Source organism: Aspergillus wentii (assembly GCF_001890725.1).
Source record: "Aspergillus wentii DTO 134E9 unplaced genomic scaffold ASPWEscaffold_1, whole genome shotgun sequence".
Classification (NCBI taxonomy): Eukaryota; Fungi; Ascomycota; class Eurotiomycetes; order Eurotiales; family Aspergillaceae; genus Aspergillus; species Aspergillus wentii.
This window is the reverse complement of record NW_024467832.1, coordinates 185,501-210,263: the sequence shown is the minus strand read 5'-3', so window position 1 is coordinate 210,263 and position 24,763 is coordinate 185,501. Positions and strand designations below refer to the sequence as shown.

At 48.8% G+C, this 24,763-nt stretch overlaps 10 protein-coding genes across 10 annotated transcripts; 6 read left to right on the top strand and 4 right to left on the bottom strand.

Moving 5' to 3' along the window:
* The first annotated feature begins 1,894 nt into the window (after positions 1-1,894).
* Positions 1,895-3,304, top strand: ASPWEDRAFT_33405 (CFEM domain-containing protein). The gene is made up of 3 exons (XM_040833780.1): positions 1,895-2,434; positions 2,486-2,808; positions 2,857-3,304. The coding sequence occupies exons 1-3, from the start codon at positions 2,182-2,184 to the stop codon at positions 3,076-3,078; spliced, it is 798 nt and encodes a 265-aa protein (XP_040693748.1). The 5' UTR covers positions 1,895-2,181; the 3' UTR covers positions 3,079-3,304.
* Positions 3,305-3,969: 665 nt separating this feature from the next.
* ASPWEDRAFT_33403 (carnitine:acyl carnitine antiporter) lies at positions 3,970-5,534 on the top strand. The gene is made up of 5 exons (XM_040833779.1): positions 3,970-4,409; positions 4,463-4,511; positions 4,563-4,579; positions 4,627-5,240; positions 5,287-5,534. The coding sequence occupies exons 1-5, from the start codon at positions 4,158-4,160 to the stop codon at positions 5,339-5,341; spliced, it is 987 nt and encodes a 328-aa protein (XP_040693747.1). The 5' UTR covers positions 3,970-4,157; the 3' UTR covers positions 5,342-5,534.
* A 2,822-nt stretch (positions 5,535-8,356) lies between these two features.
* Positions 8,357-9,507, top strand: ASPWEDRAFT_100298 (uncharacterized protein; the record flags this gene model as incomplete). The annotated part of the gene is made up of 2 exons (XM_040827294.1): positions 8,357-8,512; positions 8,566-9,507. 2 exons carry the CDS (start codon positions 8,357-8,359, stop codon positions 9,505-9,507), a joined length of 1,098 nt encoding a protein of 365 aa, XP_040693746.1.
* A 590-nt stretch (positions 9,508-10,097) lies between these two features.
* ASPWEDRAFT_190399 (putative ubiquitin conjugating enzyme) lies at positions 10,098-11,333 on the top strand. Its single transcript, XM_040832243.1, has 4 exons — positions 10,098-10,424; positions 10,533-10,625; positions 10,686-11,065; positions 11,176-11,333. Exons 1-3 carry the CDS (start codon positions 10,268-10,270, stop codon positions 10,940-10,942), a joined length of 507 nt encoding a protein of 168 aa, XP_040693745.1. The 5' UTR covers positions 10,098-10,267; the 3' UTR covers positions 10,943-11,065; positions 11,176-11,333.
* A 9-nt stretch (positions 11,334-11,342) lies between these two features.
* Positions 11,343-12,312, bottom strand: ASPWEDRAFT_100378 (RTA1 domain-containing protein; the record flags this gene model as incomplete). The annotated part of the gene is made up of 3 exons (XM_040827304.1): positions 11,343-11,433; positions 11,489-11,563; positions 11,618-12,312. 3 exons carry the CDS (start codon positions 12,310-12,312, stop codon positions 11,343-11,345), a joined length of 861 nt encoding a protein of 286 aa, XP_040693744.1.
* Positions 12,313-13,283: 971 nt separating this feature from the next.
* On the top strand, positions 13,284-14,559 carry ASPWEDRAFT_47002 (Zn(II)2Cys6 transcription factor domain-containing protein; the record flags this gene model as incomplete). The annotated part of the gene is made up of 2 exons (XM_040836886.1): positions 13,284-13,352; positions 13,462-14,559. The coding sequence occupies 2 exons, from the start codon at positions 13,284-13,286 to the stop codon at positions 14,557-14,559; spliced, it is 1,167 nt and encodes a 388-aa protein (XP_040693743.1).
* A 341-nt stretch (positions 14,560-14,900) lies between these two features.
* Positions 14,901-16,142, bottom strand: ASPWEDRAFT_166152 (uncharacterized protein; the record flags this gene model as incomplete). The annotated part of the gene is made up of 1 exon (XM_040829948.1): positions 14,901-16,142. One exon carries the CDS (start codon positions 16,140-16,142, stop codon positions 14,901-14,903), a length of 1,242 nt encoding a protein of 413 aa, XP_040693742.1.
* A 704-nt stretch (positions 16,143-16,846) lies between these two features.
* ASPWEDRAFT_55610 (metal cation transporter MSC2) lies at positions 16,847-20,202 on the bottom strand. Its single transcript, XM_040838237.1, has 3 exons — positions 19,465-20,202; positions 18,052-19,413; positions 16,847-17,996 (listed from the first exon to the last, which is right to left on the bottom strand). Exons 1-3 carry the CDS (start codon positions 19,908-19,910, stop codon positions 17,111-17,113), a joined length of 2,694 nt encoding a protein of 897 aa, XP_040693741.1. The 5' UTR covers positions 19,911-20,202; the 3' UTR covers positions 16,847-17,110.
* Positions 20,203-20,678: 476 nt separating this feature from the next.
* ASPWEDRAFT_101025 (chitobiosyldiphosphodolichol beta-1,4 mannosyltransferase) lies at positions 20,679-22,119 on the top strand (the record flags this gene model as incomplete). Its single annotated transcript, XM_040827351.1, has 2 exons — positions 20,679-20,922; positions 20,981-22,119. 2 exons carry the CDS (start codon positions 20,679-20,681, stop codon positions 22,117-22,119), a joined length of 1,383 nt encoding a protein of 460 aa, XP_040693740.1.
* Positions 22,120-22,301: 182 nt separating this feature from the next.
* On the bottom strand, positions 22,302-24,662 carry ASPWEDRAFT_99126 (uncharacterized protein; the record flags this gene model as incomplete). Its single annotated transcript, XM_040839640.1, has 4 exons — positions 22,302-23,260; positions 23,306-23,495; positions 23,546-24,472; positions 24,555-24,662. 4 exons carry the CDS (start codon positions 24,660-24,662, stop codon positions 22,302-22,304), a joined length of 2,184 nt encoding a protein of 727 aa, XP_040693739.1.
* Between the last annotated feature and the right edge of the window lie 101 nt (positions 24,663-24,763).

Sequence of the window (24,763 nt, the reverse complement as noted above, 5' to 3'; positions counted from 1 at the left end):
TCATAGTGTAAGCATATTTTGCACTATGAAACTAGGCATTGTCTCGTGATTGCATAGAAATGAGTGCATCCTTGGTAGCATTGAGTTTATAAGGACTCAAATATTGTCTCAGTCTCAGATTTAAGGGTTACTGTCGTTGATATTATGCACATGTTGAATGCTACTTAGATGAAAATGTTCTGTTCCAGTCTGAATCGACATTCGTCTGAGATCAGAACATTCTCGGTGCAGATAAGCAAGACAATTCCATGCATATCCAAGACAAGAAGTATTTATAATAACGTCAAGCACAGACGACGTTTATCAAATCTCGTCTTTCCCACTTCCCAGCCAAGATGCAACCATGCAAGGCACACCGCAGCGTGATACAAGGTCCTAGGCACCTAGTACTACTGGAGATAGTCCGAGTATCCATCCATCAACACAACCCAATGAAAACCCCATCACAGGTGAAATAATGTGTTGTTCGAAATAATTTGTGATCGTGTTCCCACCGAGATAAGAAAATGGATCGTCGGCTAGAGTCTATCCCCCTCAATTTCCTGATTCCTCCAAAGATGCGATCATGCGCCCGATTTAGCCGTTCAACAACTTCAAATAGTGCATCTAGATGCCATGGGACGGTCTGGCCCACCAAGGGCGGGTTTTAATTCCCTGGAATCGGACTATTTGGTTTAATTTCCCAATTGCTAGGTTACATACGGCGTAGTCCGATCGATCGGGAATTCGGTGTGCGGACTACATCCGTAGCATATGTAGAATCCACAGTCAATGTAGAAGAGAAGTCGAAGTCTAGAAGGGAAGAGAATCCGGAGAAGAATGTCTGAGATCTGGAGGCGAAGAGCGAGGGATACTCTCTTGTACTGTGCGACTGTGGCTGAAGGCAACTGAGACTGCTTTTTCACGCAAATTAGACGAGCCGGACAAGGTGCGAGACGCACCGCCACAGGGGACGATTGCAACCTGGATAGGAAAAAGAAATAAGGTTGTTGGGTCTATCTCGCGCTCAGAGTTTTCCTGGCGCGAGACGATCTTGGATGGATTCGGCTGCGTTCGCCTGGCTGCCCAGAGAGATCGGACCCCTTTTGCCGTGGAAAACTGGGCTGCCTGCTAGTGCTGCGCTGGCGAGCTTGCGACTCTTGCTTTCCCACCCAACCATCTCTCACGGTTGTAGTTATTCATAGCCTCGTACAGACAGCATACAGTCGACAGTTCAAACTGGATTATTCTCGCTGTCGCACGGCTCTCAACCGTCGTCATCCATGACTTCACCATGGCCAGTCCTCAAATCCTCCGTGGTCGCAAAACAATAGCTCGTATTTTAGGGGCCCACAATTAAGCGAGCAGCTAGCCTGTTAGGGCACCTCCGTTGGCCCATCTGTGGCTGGTGAGACAAATACAAGAGCCTCATTGGCTGTGACTCGGCAGGCCCAGCCACACTAGCGGTGGGCTGAAATCCGGATCTTGGCCCTAGATCCACCGCCGATCGCCCAGCGCCACTCGGGGTCGACCGATAGAGATTTCCAGGTTATTTTGTTCTTTGTTTGGTTTGTGCAAGACAATTCCGCAGCAAGGCACGGTTCCTATCCATGGGCAACTTTTGGAATCAAAGGAACCAGCGACCAGCCTTTGTTTCGTAGTGGTACAGGCACAGACACAGATTACAAGGATACATGCAAACACCCAGAAACTGCAGGAAATAAACAAGAATCCTGCTCATCTCCATCACATCCTAAACTCGACGGCGCTCGTGGGGGGACGCAGCCGGCAGCCAGTGAGCAATCATGCCACCCGCAGATCCATGCAGACTAGTCATAATAATGCACCACAGATGACTTCATCTGCCCCTTAGCTAGCCACGTTGGCTGGGCAGCAGCAAAAGCGAAATGAAAGGAAAAAAAGAAAAAAAAAAAAAAAAAAAAGACAGAGCACCGACAACCGCGTCTGCTGGCGATCGCAGTATCCATCGGGAAAAGCAAAGCTGCTGACCCGCTCTGGAGTCCCCGAAAGCTTCGCGGACGCGACGCCTGCTCGGTCTTTCTTTTTAAGTGCTGTCGTCCTCCCCTGCTCCACGTCTTCTTTTTTTTCTTTCTTCCTCTTCATAGCGCTTTTGTCTTCGCAGCCTCTGACTCTCGCATACTACTATACCATACCTATACCTCTTAATTAATCTCCATCACAATGAAGACCTTCTCTATCGCCCTGGCCTTCTTGGCCGCCACTGGTGCTACCGCCATCTCCAACTCCGAGTGCGCTAAGATGTGCATCAGCAACATGAACAACAAGGCCTCCGAGTTGGGTTGCAAGAGCGGCGACATGCAGTGCCTTTGCAACGCCCCCGACTACTCCAACGGTGTCCGTGACTGCACTGCTCAGGCTTGCCCTGAGGACGACTCCGCCGCTGTCGTCCAGTCTGCTCTCTCTTCCTGCCCTGGTATGTTGTGATTCCCCCTGAGATATCAAGAATTATAACTAATTGATATAGACGGCACCAAGGCTGCTTCCAGCGCCAGCGCTGGCTCCGACAGCACTGCTACCGCCTCTGGATCTGACAGCACCTCTACTGGCACTGGTGCTGCTGGCGGTGCTTCTGCCACCGACGCTACCTCCACCGGCGACAGCACCGCCTCTGCCACTGGCACTGATGCTTCCGCTACTGGCACTGCTACCGGCTCTGCCACCGGTACTGGTGCTTCTTCTGGCGCTTCTTCCTCTGGTGCTGCTTCTTCTGGTGCTGCTTCTTCCAGCGGCTCTGTCTCTGGCTCCGCCTCCGCCTCTGCTTCTATCACTACCTCTGTTGCCGTTACCGTAAGTTGACCTGCTCCAACATGCAAGCTCTCCTCTAACATTTCTTAGACCACCAACTCGCAGGGCGACTCTACCACCTTCACCACTGCCACCACCGAAGCCAGCTCCAGCTCCGAGACCGGCGGCTCTGACTCCGGCTCTGGCTCTGACTCTGGCTCTGCCACCACCACCAGCGATGCTGCAGGCTCCACCGACTCCGAGGGTGCTGCTCCCCGCCTGGCTATCAACGGTGCCGTCGGTGCCCTTGGTCTTGCTGCCTTCTTCTTGTAAATCCAGTAATCGCCACGCGATTGGATTGTTGAAGTTTGACAGGCTGTAAGATTCTTGGCCAGATTTCATCTTGTTTCATTAGTCATGGGTTACGATCTTGTTCTTCCCGGGTCCGACTTGTACATGGTATGCGACGAGTCATATGTTATGACAAGTAGATAATGCGTTAATTACCCTCTTTGTGATACCGCCAGATTGGCATAATTTAATGTGAATTGTTACGCTCTATGATCTACTAGTAAAAAGATAAATTTTGATAGACAATAAGGCTGAAGATAAACATGGTCGTCAATATAATCCAAGATAATCAGCTGCAAATAAACCTACGTCATTGTCATGAGATTCTTGAATGTGCAACACAACATGTGAATGTCTTGGCATTTGTGGAATCTGCTGTCATGCACGGGCTTCATAGATTGGGCCATGAGAATATGCTTATTGAGATGACACTTATTTAACCATCAACCAGTAGATCCAAATGAGATGAGATGCGATCAACTTCCCGTCGTCCGTAATCGACTGCTGATATCCCCTTTTCTCCTGTTGGTTCTGACTGGACGAGAAATCTGGAGTAGCATATCCGGGGCTCTCGGAGCTGGAGTTTAAAGTCAATTTGGAGCCCGGTGAATGTATTCCCGTTCACCCGGTGCGAATGACCTGGCTTGTAATGATATGATATATGAATTATCATTCTCCCCTAGATTCTCACTATTATCATCGCTATTATTACTTTTATCCCTATATTCTGCCTGACGACCGTCAGCGTCATCCGCGGAACAACACCTTGATCCGCCCCGAGCCGAGGTCCAGCGCACTCATCCGGGGCAAGTCACGCTCTCACTGTAACTTACGGCTTCTATCCACTTGATCGGCTTCGGTGTTGGAGCTACCTTTTTTTTTTTCCTCCTCCTGCTCTCCTATTTTCTGCTCTCTTCTTCTTCTTCTTCTCCTTTCTTCCATCTCATCCCCCCTCAATCCTCTTTGGCTTCCTCTCCTGCCTCTTCTATTTCACTTTCCTCCCTCCCTTCTTTCTCTCTCCCCCGCGTCCTGTTCCCCGCTTTCGGAACGAATACCTCACAATGTCCACCACTTCCACATCTACCCCTCAACAGGTCAAGGATGAGGTCAAGATCACAGACCCCAAGCCTGTAAACCAGACCATCGCCCAGATCCGCTCTCTCGCGGCTGGCGCGACTGGTGGTCTTTGCGCCGTTATTGTCGGTCACCCGTTCGACTTGGTTAAGGTGCGACTGCAGACGGCGGAGAAGGGTGTCTACTCGGGTGCAATTGATGTTGTGAAGCGCACAGTTGCCCGTGAGGGTCTTGCGAGGGTAGGATTTTATCTGGTGTCTCTGGGGAGATGGGTTTTGCTAACTGGTTTAAGGGTTTGTATGCTGGTGTTTCGGCGCCGTTGGTTGGAGTTACTCCTATGTGTAAGTTTTGCCTGTGTGTGGGTTAGATGATCTTGGCTAATTATTTGATAGTCGCTGTTAGCTTCTGGGTATGTGATCAGATTGTTACCCATGCGCTCGTATCTAACGTTTATAGGGTTATGATGTGGGCAAGCAACTTGTCAACAGCTTGTCGACTGTTCGCGTGGAAAACAACACCCCCCAGTACTCAATTGCCCAGATCTCCGCGGCTGGTTTCTTCTCCGCCATCCCCATGACCCTGATCACCGCTCCCTTTGAGCGTGTCAAGGTGCTCCTCCAGATCCAGGGCCAGAACCCTCCTCCCCCGGGCCAGAAGCCCAAGTACTCCGGCGGTTTGGATGTGGTCAAACAATTGTACAAGGAGGGTGGTGTTCGCAGTGTCTTTCGTGGTAGCGCAATGACTCTGGCCCGTGACGGTCCTGGTTCTGCCGCCTACTTCGCGGCCTACGAGTACATTAAGCGTTCTTTGACACCCAAGGATGAGCGGGGCAATGTCACCGGTCAGCTGTCGCTTCCTGCCGTTTTGGCTGCTGGTGGTGCGGCCGGTATTGCCATGTGGATCCCTGTTTTCCCTGTCGACACTATCAAGTCGAGATTGCAGAGTGCCCCCGGCAAGCCTACCATCGGAGGTACCATCCGTGCTGTCTACGGTAATGGTGGATTCAAGGCCTTCTTCCCTGGTTTCGGCCCTGCCCTGGCCAGAGCCGTCCCTGCCAACGCCGCTACTTTGTAAGTCCTTTCCTCATCTACACTGGACAATTACTAACCTCAATAGTGCCGGTGTCGAACTGGCCCACAACTTCATGAAGAAGCTCTTCGACGACGAATAGATGATAGATCCTGACTATCGGAATAACAAAAGAGGAGGACGACTCATAGAGGTATTGTAAATGTACCGTACCTTTTTTCTTTCTGTGTTTGCGGCGTTCTTGCCCATTTTGAGCATTTGTCTGGCAAGCTGGATGTCCTATTTTCCATTGTTTAGATTTATGGTTTTCCCGTTGTTCATCTATACCTTTTTTTAGGAACCTTCATACATACATACCCATGGTTTCTGTTGGGATTTATCTGCTTCTGTTTTTTGCGCTGGATATTAAGAGGTAGATCAACGTATCATATGTATTCATAGCATGCCAGTCAATTACAATGTCTTGTCATACTTCAATATAGTTTACTTCACTAGAACTATATTGAAGTTGTAGACGACTAAAGTCATTCACATTAGGCAACAGCAGTAAAATGGATATCTTCACCGTCGTCCATCACTCTTTCAGCAGCATAAATACCGCTTCTTTGTTTCTTTGTCTCTCTTACATCCCTCCGATTGAACCATGGATTTGTTTCCTTCTCAGGCTAGCTTAAAACCCCCTACTCCCCAGAGAAAATACTCCTTTCTTCATTTCTTTTCACTTTATATAAATCAAACTTATCTCTTTACACTATATTATATCCCCACATCAAAACCACCAGAAAACATAACCACCCACAACCCAATACACAGCGTCACCGAATACCACAGATGGTTCGATAACCGCGAAAACCGCGAAACAGATGCTAACCTACCGATGGCTGGCTGAAGGGGCCATGATGGTCCCGAAAATCCATAGTTCCAGGATCTTTCAGTGTGATGCGTGCTTGGGATGATACAGAGTTTATTGAAACGATGCTTGAAGGGTTTTGGGTGGAGGGTAAGCTTACCGTACATTCAATGTGGGTGTATGGATGACTGACGTCTTTTTTAGGTCTATACACTATATGCACCTGGATTGATTGAACCTGCCATTGTGGGGGTTGATGATGAGACGGAAGATATAGAAGACACAAGTACATTATGCTGCGTTGGTTTGATATTTTGGTATAACACTCGCCAGGATTTTATCCTGGAGTATAACGCGATGAACCCCGAAGGGGACAATGATGAAATCCGGTTGATCGTTCTCGAGCACTATTTCCCAAGGATTGACTTGTATGCCCACAAAGCTCAAGAATACGTCAAAGGGATTTCACAGACCGGTGGACAGCAATGACCGACGCGTTGAGCTACGAAGACGAGAATTTGCTAGAATGGTTTTCTGGAACGTGAGTTGTTTGATTTCTCGGATTTAAGTTCCTCGCTGTTCTGTTGGAAGCTTGTACGGGCGATAACTGATTATGATGGTTTTGTTGTCGTGATAGCATTCGATTCGTTTGACAGGGGTTATGTACGCTGGCTAAAAGAGCCAGACTTCTGCATCATTGGTCTTCAGCTCTCGACTATTCTCATGGAGTGTGAAGTTCCTGAGATCTGCGACTTATTCAGTCCCGCCTTGGAAGATGGCTGCATCGGTTTTATTTTCCAGGATGCATTTACATTGTTGGCTGAAGTGCTTGCATGCGATAAGCTTCTTCGGCCATCGCATTTTGACCTGGACAGGATTATAACTGCTATCATCACTTATTTCAACTACATCAAGATATGAACTTGTGGCTGCAGGCAGGGAGTGGATGCGTGCAATTCGCCACTGGATGCCATTGCCATACGCCATGAATCTACATAATCGAGCGCCCATTTCTCGACATGCGGAAAGTATGATCGATCCAGTTACTTTACCGCCAACCTGGCGTTCTGGAATGACTATCGATGATGTTCAACCCACGCCCTAGATTTTACTGTGGAATAAACAGGTAATCGACGATTGAGAGAAGGCTGGAACAATACCACTTTGGAGTACGCAGTGGGAGGCTGGGAGCAGACATGTTGGATCGGATCCGCCGGACTCATTGCAATCAGTGGAGACTTTTTGAATAAAAGCCAACAATGGCGATCGATGCTTGGTACTCGGAATCCAAGAGCAGATGCTTGGTGGTGGCTAGTGTGAAGGCCGTCGTTGAGAAGGGCGTACTGATTAAAACGCTCCCAGATGGAGACGCAGACCTTGAGTCCGGCTCGAACGCAAAGTGTACCCAGTTCCTCTACAGGGTCGTCGTGCAACGTCTGAATATCGACCAGTTTTCACACGGCATGATATCTGGTCTGACAGGGTCGTCACTAAATCCTCGCACTGATACCACAATTAGGAATTGCTTAGCAATGCGCTCCCGTCTCGATGTAATCATGTTGTCCACTTCGATTGCACCGCCCTCTTCCTGAACAAGCCCGCCTGGCGAGCCTGCAAATGATCTGCATTAAGATGCCATGGCACTGTCGCTAATATCACTGCATAATCCAACAGAGAATCCAAGAAAGATGTTGGTTCTGGATGAGGTCAAATGGACCCCTAACAGTTAGTGCAATGGAACGTCACAAGCAGGGATTCGAATCCTGCGAGAATTCAGTTTCGATGAAGCGTTGAGCCAACAGCGAGTCAACCAGGCCCAATCATGGGTAAGTATTCGCGCAGCACTAAAAGAAACGAAGTGAATCCTGGGCCATTCGGGTGGGGATAACTGCGGGTGAAGATGGTGCAACGATAGACCCTGCATAGCCTGAAAGGGCAATGGGGGCCAAGGGGCCGAATCTGCGGAAGAAGCTTGACCAAAACCAATAGACAGGTTGATTCGGCTGCGGTAGTGGATAGTCAGTTAGTGAAGAATGGAGGAAGGAGAATAATATCCACCAAGAGGATTTGGATGAATAGGATCAAAATAATTGAGTAACTACTCCGTAGCAAGTTAGAGACCCCAGGCAGTGACGCCGATCGCGAGTCAGCCCAGCGATTGTTGCCTGTCGCTGCGCCGCCTTATTAAGCCTGTCTTATTAGGACCGCCTCCCTCTTTGTCTCACTCGTATCCCATCCAGTTCATCTTCACTTTTCCATCAACTCTCATCTTAACTCCATCAAAACCATCTTCTTGCTGGTTTCACCATGGTTGTCGGTCCTCTCGTCCGTCGGGGCGTGGAGCTTGCCTCCGATCACTTCTCCAAAGATCCCGTTGAGCAGGACCCCGAAATGTCCGGCGCAGGATGGTTGGTTGGTCTTTTGGCCCTCATGACTCTGTTTATCGGGCTTGTTTTCTGGGCGGTGAGTTATCCTACTTCGATGGAGCTTTATGGTCGCAAAACTAATAGTGATAGGTTGAATACACCTATGGAATGGTCGTCGCAACCCTCGCCGCTGTCGAAGAAACAAACCCCGATATCTATGTCCGCATCGATGCCGACTTCCAGCCCAACAAGCCCATCGATCCCTCCGAGCCAGAGATGGCATCCGTCCCTCCCAAGCCGATTACAAGCAAGCTGCGCACTACCGTCAAGCACCTCTGCGCCCGTGGCGGTCGCTGGGCTCGATTCCGCGGTCTGAGCATGTTCATCGCCTATTTCCTGGCCCGGGGATTCTTGACTGCTATCGTCCCGGTTCGCATGGACAACTTCCTCGGACAGTTCGTTGCCCAGATGGTTTCTGGAGTTCTCTTGGCAAACATGCAGCTCGCGTGGGTGCACATCGTTATCTCCGAGCCATCTTCCAAGCGCTGGTACCAGCGTATTCCCGGCTTCAAGAGCTGGGTCAGGTTCGCTCCCGTCGTGGTGTTTGAGCATGCTGTCTCGGGCGCTGCTTTCTACTTTCCTCTGGCCCTCGCCGGGGCTTTTGGCGGTTTTGAAGTCTTCCGCAACTCGGATGTGCCCCCCGCCAAGGTTATCACTCATGGAATTGCTGCCTTTGTCATTCCCTCCATTCTCAGCTTCCTCATCTCCGTGCCGGGCCGTGCCATCTCCATCCGTGTGGCTGCCTCGATGCTCCCTGAGGAGGACGAGGCTATTGTTCCCTTTGACCGCTCTTTCGGCGGCAAGGTGAGCCCTGCCATCCTGGGTGGTAGCGGCAAGCTTGGTATCTTTGATGCATGGAAGACCTTTGACCGGGCTGGTCGGGTTCGCTTCATGGCCGTTATTCTCAAGGTCTTTGCCATCGAGTTTACCCTGATGATGGGCCTTTCTGTGATGATGGGTGCCCAGATCTACCTGCTTGGAGCTGATACCGTCCAGAAGCTTACTGGCGCCATGCCTGAGAACACTGCTTAAACAACCTTACCATATACTATACCCACTATCATTTACCCCACTTCTTTTGAATATTTCTTAACATGCCTGCCTCGCAATCTTGACTCTTGAACATATTATATAAGAAGAAGCCATTTGGATCATATAGCGTTAACAGTGAATAAATGATTTGATCTCCTGATACTCGGATGTAAATCAACGGCTACTCCGAACTGCCGAAGATCACCACAAGTGGCAACAATACAGACTTTGGCGTGGCGCTATGATTGCCAAATGCAGTTCTCCACTGACTCGGGTCTGAGTAAGAAATCATTAATCTTGCCTCCATCCGACAAAAGTCCCCGCGGCAGAAAATCGGTGCCCCTCATCCGAACGAGGAACTCCCGGCCAGGTTCCCCTCTTTGTGCCTTTTGCTGTTCCTGAAGGGTTTTCTCCTGCATACCCAGCCATCTTCCTTCTGCTCAGAACCCATGATCCCCTGATTAACCTCTCCTTCTGCGTCCGATTCTGCCCTTGTTTCTGCCTCGCCCACAAGGTGTCGATTTGACCAACCCCAAATAGCCCCACTCGCAGTGCATTTTGGCGCACACCGCCCTGGTCCACACCCTTCAAGATCAACTGACAGTCCCTCTTTCATTATTTCCTTCTCCTCTGTCAATACTTTTTGCATTTTGGTTATATTGCTAGGGAGTACTATCTTCCTCGGAGCGAACTCCGCCGTCACTTCACTCGCACTCGCACATCCGCTCTCCTCTCTTCTATACACACATCCTACGTCAAAATGGCCACCACCGCCGCAGGCCGTATGCTATCACGTCAGTTCTCGCAGATGCAGGCTGATAAGGATATCCCCGGAATCAGCTGTGGCCTCGTGGATAACAATATGTTCGAGTGGGAGGTTATGCTTATGATTTCGGATGATGTCAAGTTGTATGGCGGTGAGTGAACATTTGAAACAAATATCTACATATCATTATCGGGATGATATAGTAGATATGACATGGAGAAAAAAAAAATTCTAATGCTTTCTTTTTTTTATCTTGTAGGAGGATTCTTCCGTGCCAGACTCTCCTTCCCCTCTGAATACCCACACATGCCACCAAAGATGAAATTCGAAACGCCTCTCTTCCACCCAAACAGTATGCCTCCAACCCTCTACAAATGCACACTGTGCAATATCTAACAAAATCCACACACAGTCTACCCCAACGGCGACGTCTGCATCTCCATCCTCCACCCTCCCGAGGAAGACAAATACGGCTACGAATCCGCCGCCGAGCGCTGGTCCCCCGTCCAAACCCCCGAGAGTATCCTGTTATCTGTGATTTCGATGCTTTCGAGCCCGAATGATGAGAGCCCGGCTAATGTTGAGGCTGCCCGGTTATGGAGGGAGGACCCGAAGGAGTTTAAGAAGAAAGTGCGCAAGTGTGTGAGAGAGAGCTTGGGAGAGGAATGAGTTGATAGATAAGTTGGATTGGGCTGGGTTGGGTTGGTGGAATTTCACGCTTTTTTCTTTCCCATGAGAGACCGATTTATTCGGTGCAGTTGGGGGGTATCTAGTAGGTGCCTCGTTATGTCGGTATGATCTATACATCTATCTCCTTGAGCCTTTTGGATATTTACATGCTTTGATTTATGGTGCTTTGGTTGTGGAGTTGATGATATATATGCATTTATTCTATCATTTAGGAATACTATTTAACTTTCATATATTTACTTGGATTATCAAACCGCTAGATACAGGCTCCAGGCCGCATTCTATGTGTAAATATCTAATTACTATAAAGGATGCGTTCTATAATTGCTGAACGCGAAACATCACCCATGGTATCTTAAACATAACTCCGAGTATAAATTTATGCACTTCGCTTTGAACCCTTTCGTAGACCTCCAAGGAAGAACCCGGGGTGGCAGACTGTGAAGGAGACGACTGCAATGGCGATCATCCTGTTGATATCAGATTAGCAAGATGAATAAAGAAGAGGTCCGGCATAATACTCACATTCCATCGAGAACGAGGAACTCGTCCTCCTTCTGCATCAAAGGGTTACCCCATCCGCCTGCCATTTCAGGGATACTATGTCCTGTCAGCTTTCCTGTACTGGAAATGTATATAAAGAGGCTTCCTTACCGGTAGATACAACGGATAAGAACCGTAAAGTATGTGATGACCTCCGCGATGATAATGGTTTTGATACTTTTCGTCTGGTAACCGTTCTCCAACGACTTCTCGTCTGGCGTGCCAGGGCCCCGTCTGTAAACCCGAATAAAGAATTCCAGTCCCAAAAGACCACAGATCGTCATTGTCCCGACTTGAAATGCGATACCGGCGATGATGATGTCGTCTCCGATTTTGAGGAGTGTTTGTTGCGTGCTTCCCGCGGCCGCTGCGACGCCACCTCCCGCTGCCTGTAGTACCAACGATCCGATATCACAGCCGATGAAAATCCATGTAAAGAGCTTGGGCTTGAGTCGGGAGTGTTCGGGCCCCAGGTACAAGATGATGTGTTTCAGGGTAAGGTAGATGCTGGCCGCGATAAATGTGGGCGCCAGGATCAAGCAGACAATCTGAAGCTTGAAGGCGCCCTGGTTCCAAGGATTGCTGTGCATCAGGACTCGACCGATGTAGCCAGCCATTTCCAGTAATGCACCCACTACAAGGGCTATTGCCATTGTCCATGACCGAAAGTAAGCCCCCAACCCGAGCTGTGTCACACCGCATAAACCGAAGAAGACGGTGAAGAACACATTGCCGCCTAAATTTGGGTAATATCCATAGGTACTATTTTCGACCGGGCACTCTGGGGTGACATGTGTACACTCCATGTCGGTAGGATATAAGAGAAATGAAGGAAGTCGCAAGGGAAAGAGTAGAAGGAAAGTAAGAGAACGAAAGTACGCCGCAAGCGGGAGTAAAGAATGGAGAAAAAGTGAGAAGATGGGTGAACGAGATATCGAATCTCTTTTATCAGGATCGGACGGCAAGTAATATTTTAGTATCATTTCTATTTTGTCCCTGTTCGCTCGGGACCAGCATCTCCGATGATATTGCCCATGCTGGGTGGATCGGGAATAGCCGAATAGTGTATAAAATCGCTTCATCGATGCATTTGATTGGGCCTCGTTCTCGTTCTCGTCTTCGCTCTCGTTGTCGTTCTCGTTCTTGCTCAGCCCCACTCGGGGAATTTCTTGGACGGGAGCCTCGCCGTTAAGCTGTCATTCTCAACTCTTTGAGAACGGGCGAACTATTGGTCTTTCTAGTAGTCTAGAAGTTCCGTAGAGAGTAGAGGAAGCATCTGCATCAGATATGCAACCAACACCACAGAATAAGCAGAGATAGCAACTGCGCAGCATTCAGATTGGTAATCCAGACGTTCCTGATAGATGCGTATTGTTTCGTATATGGTGGAGACGCGGAGAGGCTCCACGGCGGCGCCCAGAATAGCCTCTCCTTGGCCTGAGACCCCAGGCACCAACAGAAATATTAGGAGATGAGGGGTTCATGATTATTGACGGTGGATGCATATTGCATGCAGCAGGCCAAGCCAACGCCATCACCAACAAGACCGGTCAGATCTGAAGGTTGTTGGTGGTGTTGTCAACGGTTGTCGTGATCCTTTCGCGTCGACGTCGGGGACTTCCAGAAAAGGAAAGAGGTCTACACGTGACACCACGTGTTCATCCTTGAGTCGACCCTCAGCGTTATCAATTTGGAGCAGCAACCATGCGATCTGCCACGGACCATCAATAGTCCCAAATGGGAGTGCTATTAGGGTACATCTTGGTTAGAAGCAAAGATGCCGCCCCGCAGAGCCCATACCAAGTCACGCAATGGCTGTGACCGGTGCAAGGAGAGACGAGTTAAGGTAGGCCGGATTTTCCCTCAGGTCCCGTCGGAGAATTTCATGCTTGCTTGCCATGGTTATCATCGAATGAAGTCCACCTGTTCTCATCCCAAGTCTAATGCTTCTTTAGTGCGATGAACAAGGCCCACCATGTGCGAACTGTATTTCTCGGGAGCTACAGTGCACATATTTGAAGACCCCAAAGGCACGTAGCTTGGGCAGCGCTTCATCGGAAAGCCACTCCCCTGTACAGCTTCCTGGCACACATTCCGAAACGGCCAATCACCATCTGACTGTTGCCCAACTCTCGAGCCCTTCCAAGGGCTTTGAGCTTCGCGACCTGGAGCTAATGCACAAGTTCTCCACGGAAACTTACCGGAGTCTTTGTAACGATTCTTCGGATTACCACGTTTGGCAAATCATGATGCCCCGGAAAGCCCTGGAGTATGATTTCCTTTTGAGTGGAATCCTGGCTCTAGCCGCACTGCACATGGCTTCGGCAATGGAGCCAGCTGCAGCATTATCGTACATTGATACAGCTCTCCAGTATCATAACCTGGCCTTTTCCCCATTCCGAAAAGCTATAGATAACCTCACTCCATTGAATTGCGATGCTGTCTTCGCCCATTCGCTTATCACCACAGTTATCGGCATAGCTCTTCCGCAACTGACTGCTGAGAGAGACGAGGGCTCGAGTATGACTGAAAATATCATCGTAGTCTTTGAACTTCTGCAGGGTGTGAGCAAAATCTTGCGGATCAGCCGGCCATGGCTCAAAACGAGGTTCTTCCCAACCAGAATTGACTTCTGGGACGAAGCTACTTTACAAGTGGACAGCGAGAGCGGGGCTGCTATGGATAGATTGGCTGTCTTGAACGATGATATATTCGCCAATGCTGATACAGAGCATCATCGGATTAATAAAGATGCCATATCCCTTCTTCGTCGTTGCTTTGGTCGGTTTTCAAGCCCCGCAGATGCAGCATCGGTTCTTGCATGGCTTGCTGCTGTCGACAAAGTGTTCGTTTATCGCATGAGATGCCGCGAGCCTTTTTCATTATTGATTTTGATGCACTGGGGTGTTCTTCTCGGTGAGCTTCACGGTCAATTCTGGTGGGCCAAAAATTCAGGCAAAGCGCTGGTCTCGGAGTTGCTGGTAGCACTTCATCCTGGGGATCCCCGATGGGATAGCTCATGGCGATGGCCACAGCAGAAATTGGGGTTTTGAAAGCAGAAACTGATGCCTTCCTCAATCTACCTCACCGGGTAACGCATTTTCAGGGACATGGGCATTTCAGCCATTGTTGATGAGGCTATCGATGTCTGAATATTTATTCCGACATTGTCTGTATCATGGGTTCTTATGATAAATACATTGGCAATATTGCTGTCACAGATTACTCTGGAGCCAGGATAACAGACAATTACATTAAAGCAAAAAAACTAGGGAGTGAAGGGTCCACGATGGCAAGGGATATCAAAAATTCTATATACTCAAGAGCAAACTTCATTCATGGGCGCACCAAAGCCGACAGACCTCTTAAGGTTGTTGCTGCACATCCCAATTGTCTAAAGCTTTGCCGCCTTGATGGCACTCCTGCGATATATGTCCGGGATTCGAGCGGCGTTCAAAGCTTCTGCCTCATGTTTAGATGCACTCAAGCTCAAAGGACCAGCCATCTGTTTCAACCAATATGACCGACCGCAATCGAACTGCCAGTTGCGCGTGCCCACTTTGACCAACTCAGCTAGGAGAGTTTGCGGGGCACTGTGGTCCTCTGTGAATATGATCTCGGGCAATTCTTTTTTCGCCGCTGGCGGGGCATTAGACTCGAAGATATGCAGAAATTCATCGAAAGTGAACGGCACATATAGTTGAGATCCGATTTGTACGATTCCCTGTGTTTTTGCGGCTGCATGCAGGAGACAAGCGTTGGCAACAAAGTCCACCGGGATTTCGTCCAGGATATTGGCACCGGTCTTGTATCCCTCCGCAGCATGCCAAACCTGTGTACCCCCCTGATCACCCAGGTAAAGCTTGGCGAATTTGGTCAGGGGAGTTGAATTCTCGGGCCCGTATACGGGGTACGGATGACGCAGGGCAGCCCCGAAAATTGTCGGCCGCACGAGCAACAAGGGCAGAAGAGGGTATCGTTTGAGCAGCAGCCTTTCCATGAGGTGCTTTGCGTAGGCGTATGGCGAACTAAATCGGGGAGCATGAGGGGAAATACCGGAGGACATGACAGAATCTAACTCATCATCCGGATTTTGGTCAGAAATGGCGTACAGCTTCTCTCCAACGTGGCCGTCCGGAAGAAAACTGTTTGCATACGCAGTCGACAATTGAACGAAGAGCTTGAGGCGCCTGAACTGTGAAGCAAGCCGTGCTAGTTCGAGGGAAGGAAGACAGTTATTCTCGATTGACTCCCGGATGCTCGCGTTCAGGACGATTGTGGCTGCTGTATGGATGACTAGAGTGACTTCTTCGCGTAACTTCTGGATATCACCAGCCCCCATACCGAAATCTGGTTTGGTGATATCGCCAACGAGGAAGTGTACCTTCTTGGAGTTGAGGATGGCCTGCGTCTGATCTGGCATCCCCCTTTCCCACTTCTTAATAGCCGTTTCGGGTGAGCCGCGGATTAAAATGAATATCTTGCGGGTTGGCAACTGCAATATCAGCTTGTAGAGGAGACATCCTCCCAGCGACCCCGTGCTGCCTGTGAGAAAGACGGTATGGGACTCGAAGGGCGTAGTATAACCCTTCCTTTTGACGATATCTTCACGAGAGGGGGGAGCTGCCACAGACATAACGTCGATTCAGTGGGACACGGTATTTACGATCTGATATCAATCCTATTTAAGAATAGACTTGCAGCACCCAACTGCAGTTAGATGATGCCGGGCACATTCTCTATATTTGACTTGACAAGACTGCACACGATTCATGCCGTCTACCCGTTCAAAGACAGCGTGTGCGGTAACACAATACTACAGTCTGGACAATTTCGATGTAGCATGTCCTCTATAAAAAAGCAAGCTGCTGATTATTATTGGATATCCCGCTTCATCATGTCTCGGTTTCGAATGAACCTCTCGGTATAATCGGTTGCTTGTGCGCCCACACAGATAATACATCGACCTTTATCCATGTGCAGTCGAGGCAGTGGTTGACTGTGTGACTTTATCTTATCTTGCATTGCCTATATTGAGCTCACTTGCGTGATTGTGCAGAAAGATGATCTCTGATACATACTCGTCAACGAACATTCCGTCTCATAACTGTCGATAGTTCTACCAAGTGGCGAAAGCAACAGGAAATAATCAGTGTCCCGAGAAAGGGATTGATAAAATAACCACATGGTATCATGAAAGATATAAATCACCGAGGCCGCCCTTTGGCACTGTTACATCCCTGATGTGGAACATGTACAACATATAAAGATGTGACCGAGGACTTGTTTCATTTTGTCATTTGAAAAAAGAAGGCTGCATATGCGTCTAAGTTTATATTTGGCATGATTGTATTTCCAAAGACTAATAAGCACCAAGTTCTAATTTATAAATGTCTATATGGTAGCGACAGAAGCACTACATCGGAATAAGCATCATCATATTTATAAGTATTTGCATAACTCTCCAACCACATATATTCATAAGAATTATTTATTTCCACATATATACCCAGGCGCTAAAAGACCACCCGTAATCCTATGTAAAAAGCGGAGGTTATCCATATACAACATGAAAACAACGGCCGTCTGCTAGCGGGCAATGGATCAAGAGCTCTTGTTTCCACCACCACCACCACACCAGCAACGACCATCGCCTTCTCGCTCAACCTGGACAAGAATATCCATATTCTTTCCCCGTAGATAGTCGATTGTCCGTTGTCGTACATCCTCTAAATCGGCCGCACGTGAGGCAATGACGTGGATGACTCCCAACACATTTTGCTTATGCTCGTGAGAATGGTCGTGATCGTGATCGTGATCGTGATCGTGACTGTGACTGTGATTATGGCCGTGGCCGTGATCGTGGCAGTGGCTATTACTGTGACTATGGCTATGGCTATGACCATGGTCGTGTCCATGGAAATGGCCATGCCCGTGGTCGTGGTCGTGCGCGTGCGCGTGGTCGTGATCATGATCATGATCGTGTCCGGAAGCAGCTCCCGTGTCGTCTAACCAAAATTTAGGGACGGTATAGCCCACGACACCTCGTAGAGTACTAACACCGGCTAAGGTATCACGAACATTGTACTCGATGTCAGCAGGTAGTGTGAGTAACAATGTTTTCGCGGTGCTGGTGACCAAGGGAACTGCCGAGGCAAAAATCAAGATTGCAATCAGACAAGAAGCAATCGGATCATATCCCGCCCAGCCAGAGAAATGAACAAGGATAGTGGATATCACAACGGCGACAGAGCCAAGCGTGTCGGCAAGAATATGAAGGAAGATACCATGCATATTCTCATTGCCATGAGAATGCGAATGACCGTGTCCATGGTCATGCCCGTGATGGGCATGGTCGAACGCCATGATGCCGACAAGGTTCACAACAAGACCAGCAGAGCTGACGGCCAAGAGCTCGCCAATACGGGACATCTGGCTCCCGGAGGACAGCCTTTCTACCGCCTCGTAGATGATTTCGATACTTATGATCCTGAAAGTTGTTAACTCCCGTTTCCTTGTCTAAGACTAGCAAAAACGTAACTCACATGAGAAAAATGCCGTTGGCAAATCCAGATAAGGTATCTACTTTCCCATAACCGTATGGAAATCTAGAGCTGGGCGGCCATTTACTCATAACAGCAGCACAAAGACCAACGACGAGCGCAAGGCAGTCAAAGAACATGTGGATACTGTCACTGAGGAGTCCTAGTGATCCCGTCATAAACCCATAGGACAGCTGCACTATCATGAAAGTGAAATTAAGAGCCATGAAATAGAAGATACGTCGAGAGTCGCTTTCCTTCAGAATGCTGTACAGGAGCGGATAGGGCTCGCTGAGACGAAGAATCAACTTTGTCACTCTTGATGGATTTGCCCCAGAGTGTGAATGATGATGGTGGTTGTGCGAAAGCGCTGCAAGACGCAGATGTTTGTCATCGAATCTAGCCGCAAAAAACGAGATTACAGCCAAAGTACTCCGAGCAAAATACGCAGCCAGAACCGTATCCCGCAAAGGTGGCGAGCATAGTAAAGCCGCAGACCCTGCACTGAACGCGAGGCCAAGTTTGTGTGGAGAACGTAAGGCCATGGAAGATGAATAGAGCAAAGATATCGCAAGGGAGCCGGATGTGACCACAAGGTACATCAAATCTGAACCTTGTAGCGGGGAATTTTCCGAGAAAATGAATGTAGCAACCGCTAGAAGCAGCCCAGAGAGAATACTTATCACGGGATTGTCCAGTGAATCAGCAGATAATGAGCCAGGTTTTGAATCTTTTTCACTGATTGAAATACCCAGGCCATGTTCAGGAGCTGACGCCACGCGGCCGACATTGGTGAATGGAGGACGGATGGCAAAAACTGACACAAGGAGGGCCACATAGCCCAGAAGCGGATCTCGATCTAAGGGTATATTATGTCCGAAGAGACTTAGAAGGGTCACCAATGCCAGGAGTGTGATAGATACTTTCTTCGAGCTGTATCGTTCTTGCGAACTGCTGCGGGGATCGCTGCCAAAAGTTGGAACTCCCACAGCCATTGCAAGAGACAGGGCAAATGCGACGAGAAACCCGCTCACTTTCAAAGCCGCATATACCGGCATACCAATAGAACACACTTTCACAAACGCTGTAGTGGCCGTGGCTGCACTCAACGGGCTGCTCGGAGCACCTGAGTTCCCACCACGTTGGTTCAGTCTGCTTATCTGCCCACAGCCCATGATAATCATCGTCATGGCCGTGATGATAGACGTCCTGAATGGGATTCGGTCCAAATTTCCAACAGGCAGTACTTCGGAATCAGGGTTGTCGGTGGCAGACTCTGACGGACTCCACTCCGAGTATTTCTTGCAGTACCACGACAAAACAATCCAAGGCAGAGAGACTATTATTCCCGCAATCAATTCATTGCTAGTTATGTTAGTCGCCGCTGTATTCAACCGATCGCTCGGAAGAACTTACTTTCTCGTTGATTCATGGTCTGCAGATGTGACGGGCGTGTCTGGCTCCAGCCCCAGTATATTTCCAGCCGTGCTGCCACTTCTCGCATGATTGTGAGCAGAGCCATCGAGTGAGGATGCTTTCCATGGATCGTAATGTCCCGAGGCGAGTGAGTATGAGTGTGAATGGGAATGCGAATGTGAGTGCGAATGGGAATGCGAGTGGGAATGGTGATGTCCATGGTGGGAATTGTCTGAAACGGTCCCATTGCTATATTCTGAGCCCATCAATGGCTGTGATGGTTGCTGCAAAACAGACGAGAGGTCGGATGAAGACAGTGATAGGGTGTTGGGAGCTTGTGCGAACCGGGTTGACCGCGAGTGCCCACGACGAGCATGTCCATGTCGATGCCCATTAGAAGCGGGGGGAATCGTACCCACATTGGATACGGGAGTCCCCGCCGACATTTTTCGTGATAATTTATGTTTCTTTTCTTTTTATGAGTTGCTGTTCGGTTCTGCGCTGGGGAGAAGAGCGGCGGCAAAACGGTCAAGGAGGTCAACGGGGGGGTAAGACGCGCAACCAGGGTCAGGACAAGAGCTTCAGGAGCTTAATGGAGACGATCGAGCGAGAGGTGGTGATGAGGGATGCAGCATAGCGTCAGAGTATGAAATACAAATTAGAGACAAAGGATGAGCCTCCAGGAGGGTGAAGCAGAAGGCAATGCCTGGGCGACGGACTCTATCCAAGGACCCCATGCGCCCAGAGGCGGAGACGATCGCTGCGTGATAACAAGGAAGATAGCTGTTTCGATGACTCAGCATCCACTCCTGAGCTTGCTTTTCTACATTTTTACTCTTTGAATACAAAAAAGGAATATATGATTCTGAAGATGCTATATATAACTTTCTATATGACAAGTAGAAAATGGGCAATCATTTTTTGATGGCCATATCCAGCAACTCTGGCCACTATTTTCCCCAAAGTTCAGCGATCAGCGGAAAATCCCATATCCCGGATCGGCGTGGGGTTTTACTCCGTGCAGATAGGTGGCCCGAAGCTATTCTCATCAACACAGGACGGACGAGCATTACTTATTCTCGCAATTGAGAAGGCTGGGGGCATTGGTTATGTCCCTAACAGTCCACTGACTTACAGACAGCTGAGATACAGCTTCACCATGATTGAAATTCGAACCCCTTTGTCGTGATCACCCCGTCAAGCAACGAACCATCATGATCGAGTCTCTCATCAGCATCGCCTTCTACATCTCCACGGCGATTACAGTTTTCATTCTCCTCCTACCATCGCAGTACGACCCAAAGCAGTCCCCATCCAGCGCAGAAGATGCCTCTTCCAAACCCAAGACAACAGTCCAGATTCTTGTTCTCGGAGATATTGGTCGCAGTCCGCGCATGCAGTATCATGCACTAAGTATAGCCAAAGGAGGCGGTCAAGTGGACATTGTTGGATACCATGGTCAGGACTTGCTTGAAGGAAATCATTGCCTACAGATTGCTAATTGATTTCCATTTAGAATCAGAAGTTCATCCCGATATCTCTGCCCACCCTAGAATATCCATCGTCCCGATTCCCCCGCATCCCGCCTTTCTGCAGACCAGCAACAAGCTTCTATTTCTCCTCTTCGCTCCGTTGAAGGTGCTATTTCAGGTTGCATTTCTCTGGAGGTGCCTGGCATACCAGACAAAACCATCCAAATGGCTCCTTGTTCAGAACCCTCCTTCCATTCCTACTCTTGCGATCGCCTCGCTCGTCTGCTTCCTGCGACAAACATTCTTGATAATTGACTGGCATAACTTTGGGTACTCAATTCTGGCGCTCAAGCTTGGAAATAACCATCCTGTGGTCAGGCTTTCCAAGTGGTATGAGAAAACCTTTTGCCAATACGCCACGGCGCATCTGTGCGTCACCAGAGCCATGGCATCTGTCCTGAAAAAGGAATTTTCTCTCCAGCCCCCCATCCTACCGCTACATGACCGACCGGCTAGCCATTTCCAGCCTATTCTGGATGACGATGAGCGACAGAAATTCTTGTCGTCTCTTCCAGAAACGGCGCCTGTGCGATCCTCCTTAGCGTCTGGGAATCTCCAGGTTCTTGTCAGTTCAACTTCATGGACGGCGGACGAGGACTTCTCTTTGTTCATTGATGCCCTCTGTCGTTACTCTGAAGTTGCAACTACAACCAAATCTCATTTACCGCCGGTGCTGGCTATCATCACTGGAAAAGGCCCCCAGCGAGAAATGTATCTGAAACAGATATCGGAGTTTGAAAAAGCAGGAAAGCTCCAGAAGGTTACCATCCGTACAGCATGGCTGAGTACGAACGACTATGCACGGCTTTTGGCCTCCGCTTCCTTGGGCGTCAGCTTGCATACCAGCAGCAGTGGGGTCGATCTACCAATGAAGGTTGTTGATATGTTCGGTGCGGGCTTGCCGGTGGTGGGCTGGGACCGCTTCGAGGCTTGGCCGGAACTAGTAACCGAAGGCGTCAATGGAAAGGGTTTTGGGAGCTCTCAGGAGCTTGTAGACCAGCTTGTAGACCTCTTTGGGGATCAGAGCAAGCTAGAGAACCTTCGCGCTGCTGCTCGAAAAGAAAGCACTAATCGCTGGGATGATCAGTGGGTTCCTGTCGCTGGAAAGCTTCTAGGACTTTGATGATTATATAAATAAGTTAAGCAATTAGCATTTTTTGTACAAAAGAAAATATACGGAAATAATTATTGATTTTCCTATCTTTTTCCGACACGGTGATTAATGGTATCCGCAATCATTATATGTACATGGCTTCGTTGAAAGATGCCGTGATATTCAGGTATTCCCTATTCAAGGATAAGACTCTAGGCACTAAACTTGCCGTTGCAGTATATGCAGGTATCAAACACATCAGAAAGCATTTGGTACGTGTGCTGGAGGTCTGTTCCCTGTGAAGGACCGATAAGGTCTTCATTGAGGTACTCTGTCTTGCAGTTCGAACAGAGTTTTGAGATCCCCGGCTCCTGAATAGATAGCATGGATAAATTGCACCGAACGAAAAGATGCCCTGATGCACACTGGGATTCCTGCGTTGAGTACCATGCAATTCCGGCATCACAGATGTCGCATTTTTCGAATATTTGAGCACCTGCTCCACTCAACTGTTCGGCGGATTTTGGATCGACTGTGTTTGAAGAAGTTGAGCATTTTGATATCTCATCACTCAGGTCAGCGCCGGTGACTGTAACCAGCCATTTCAATGCACTCCGTGACTCCAAGAGTAGCTCTTCATTTTGAGATTCCACGATGGCGCAACAAGCCGCTGCATAGACCACCCTCGGACACCATAGACGGGAATCACCTGAGATAGGTGCGGAGCGCAGTATGTACCCAAGTACTCCCTCACGCTTCGTACGTAAAAAATCCGGTGAGCGATCCGGGGTCTTTTGTTGGAAAGCTGATACTCCCCCCTCCCCTTCCTGCGACTCTGTCCCCAAGCTGGAGAAAACGATAAAAGTGCGTTCTTCTGCTGCAGTGCAATATTCAACCATATCTCGGGGGTGCATAGTCAGAGCAGCTGCAATCACGCCGCGATTATATGCAAGCCCCCAGACTCTTCCAACCACGAGGCCTCCAAGATCGCGATCAATATCAAATTGGTCGCGAATGCCATCGGACTGCTGTTTCCATGGTGGCGAAAATATCGGGCTATGATTGTCTTGGACGAAAGGAAATTCTTTATACCCTCCGTATCCCCCAGTTGTACCTAAATGCAGCTGAGGGACTGACTTTGATGGCTCTTCACAGAATGCCGCAGCCATGGCTAAGTTCATTAGCAAAGCTACTGGGTTGTGGGCGAAAGCCTTACCACTGATAGGTTCCCAATGATTTGTGCCTCCATCCTGTGAATCTCCGGTGGCACTATCATACATAGGATGCTCCTGTACTTCAATACGGGTACTTCCTGCATTACTCCCAGTATATGAAGCAATTGGAGCCGATGCTACTAGAAACCCAGCAAAGCTCCCCACAACAACATAAACTTGTTCGAATCCATCCTAGACAGAATGTAAGTAGACAGCAATATCCTAATTCCACCATGACATACTTGGTAAATCCATTGAGTAGGGCCTATGAGGTGATGTTTACCCGTATTTTCCAGAGGCATTGTAGGATGTTCTTTGGAAGTGGCCACTGACTTGTATTTCAGTCCAGTCTCTGGCTCGGAATTAGGTGTCAGAGTTATATCCAGCTTGACCATCTTTAGTTTGGAACCGTATACAGCAGCTGCAGTACCTGTCACATGACAAGCATTACCCTGGCCTTTTCTCTGCTGGAAAAGCCATGGGCCACATGAAACATGTAGGGTCCGAATCTGAGGTTTAAGGGCCGAAGCAAAAATGGAACCTGGTTGAACCACTGGATAGTTCCCTTCTAGATCATGCAGCGAAGTGAGGGTAAGTATATTAAATGCAAAAGGATTGAAGGATGGTTCCGCTTTTGGTCTTCGAGTGTGAAGGAAGATCACATCATTGTCATCATTAACGACTGTGAGCAATTGAATGCCCCAGCGAGCTTCAAGACCGAACGCTGGGTGCGAGCCCGTTTCTTCCACAGGAACCTTTAAAGGAGGACACCATGTGAACGAACGTATATTGGTTTTACGTAAACGATGACTTTTCTCGTGGACGAACGCCTGGAAATGAGTCTTCAAGGCCTCATTGACGATAGCAACCCGTGTCCATCTTCCCTGGGGACCAGCAGCTTCATAGAAAGATAAAAATTGATTGGAGGTCAACACAGCAAGAATTGATCTTCTGTGTTTGGCAAGCCCCGGTGGTGACCAGGCCAGGCCGACTACAGTACTCATGGACTGTTCTGCTCCAATTGAAAAGTCATCGCGTTTTTGCGGGTATATAGTGGACCATTCTCTGTGAGTAAAAACATTTGCCCGAAAGCGTGTTATATTCCAGTTCCCAGTCGCTGCTTGAGGGGTAGAGCCAATATCTCCCTCGTCAGATGTGTTCTTAGGGGTCTATACAGATGTGAGTGCGAATTCTGGAGGCTGATGATATAAAACTAGAAGCAAGAAGCAAGAAGGAAAAGGTAATACTGACTATGATATGAACATATTCTCCAGCAGCTACCGCGAGTTCGCCATCTGCGGACCACGATAGGCAGTCGGGACAAGAGGGAAAGAGCTGTAGCTCAATTGGACCCGGCATTTCTTGAAGCTGTTGCACCGATTCGATTCGTCATTGCAGAGCAGAGCAATAAAAGAGGGAGAAGAAAAAGGTCGACAGTTTGAATTCGCAAAGCAGCAAAA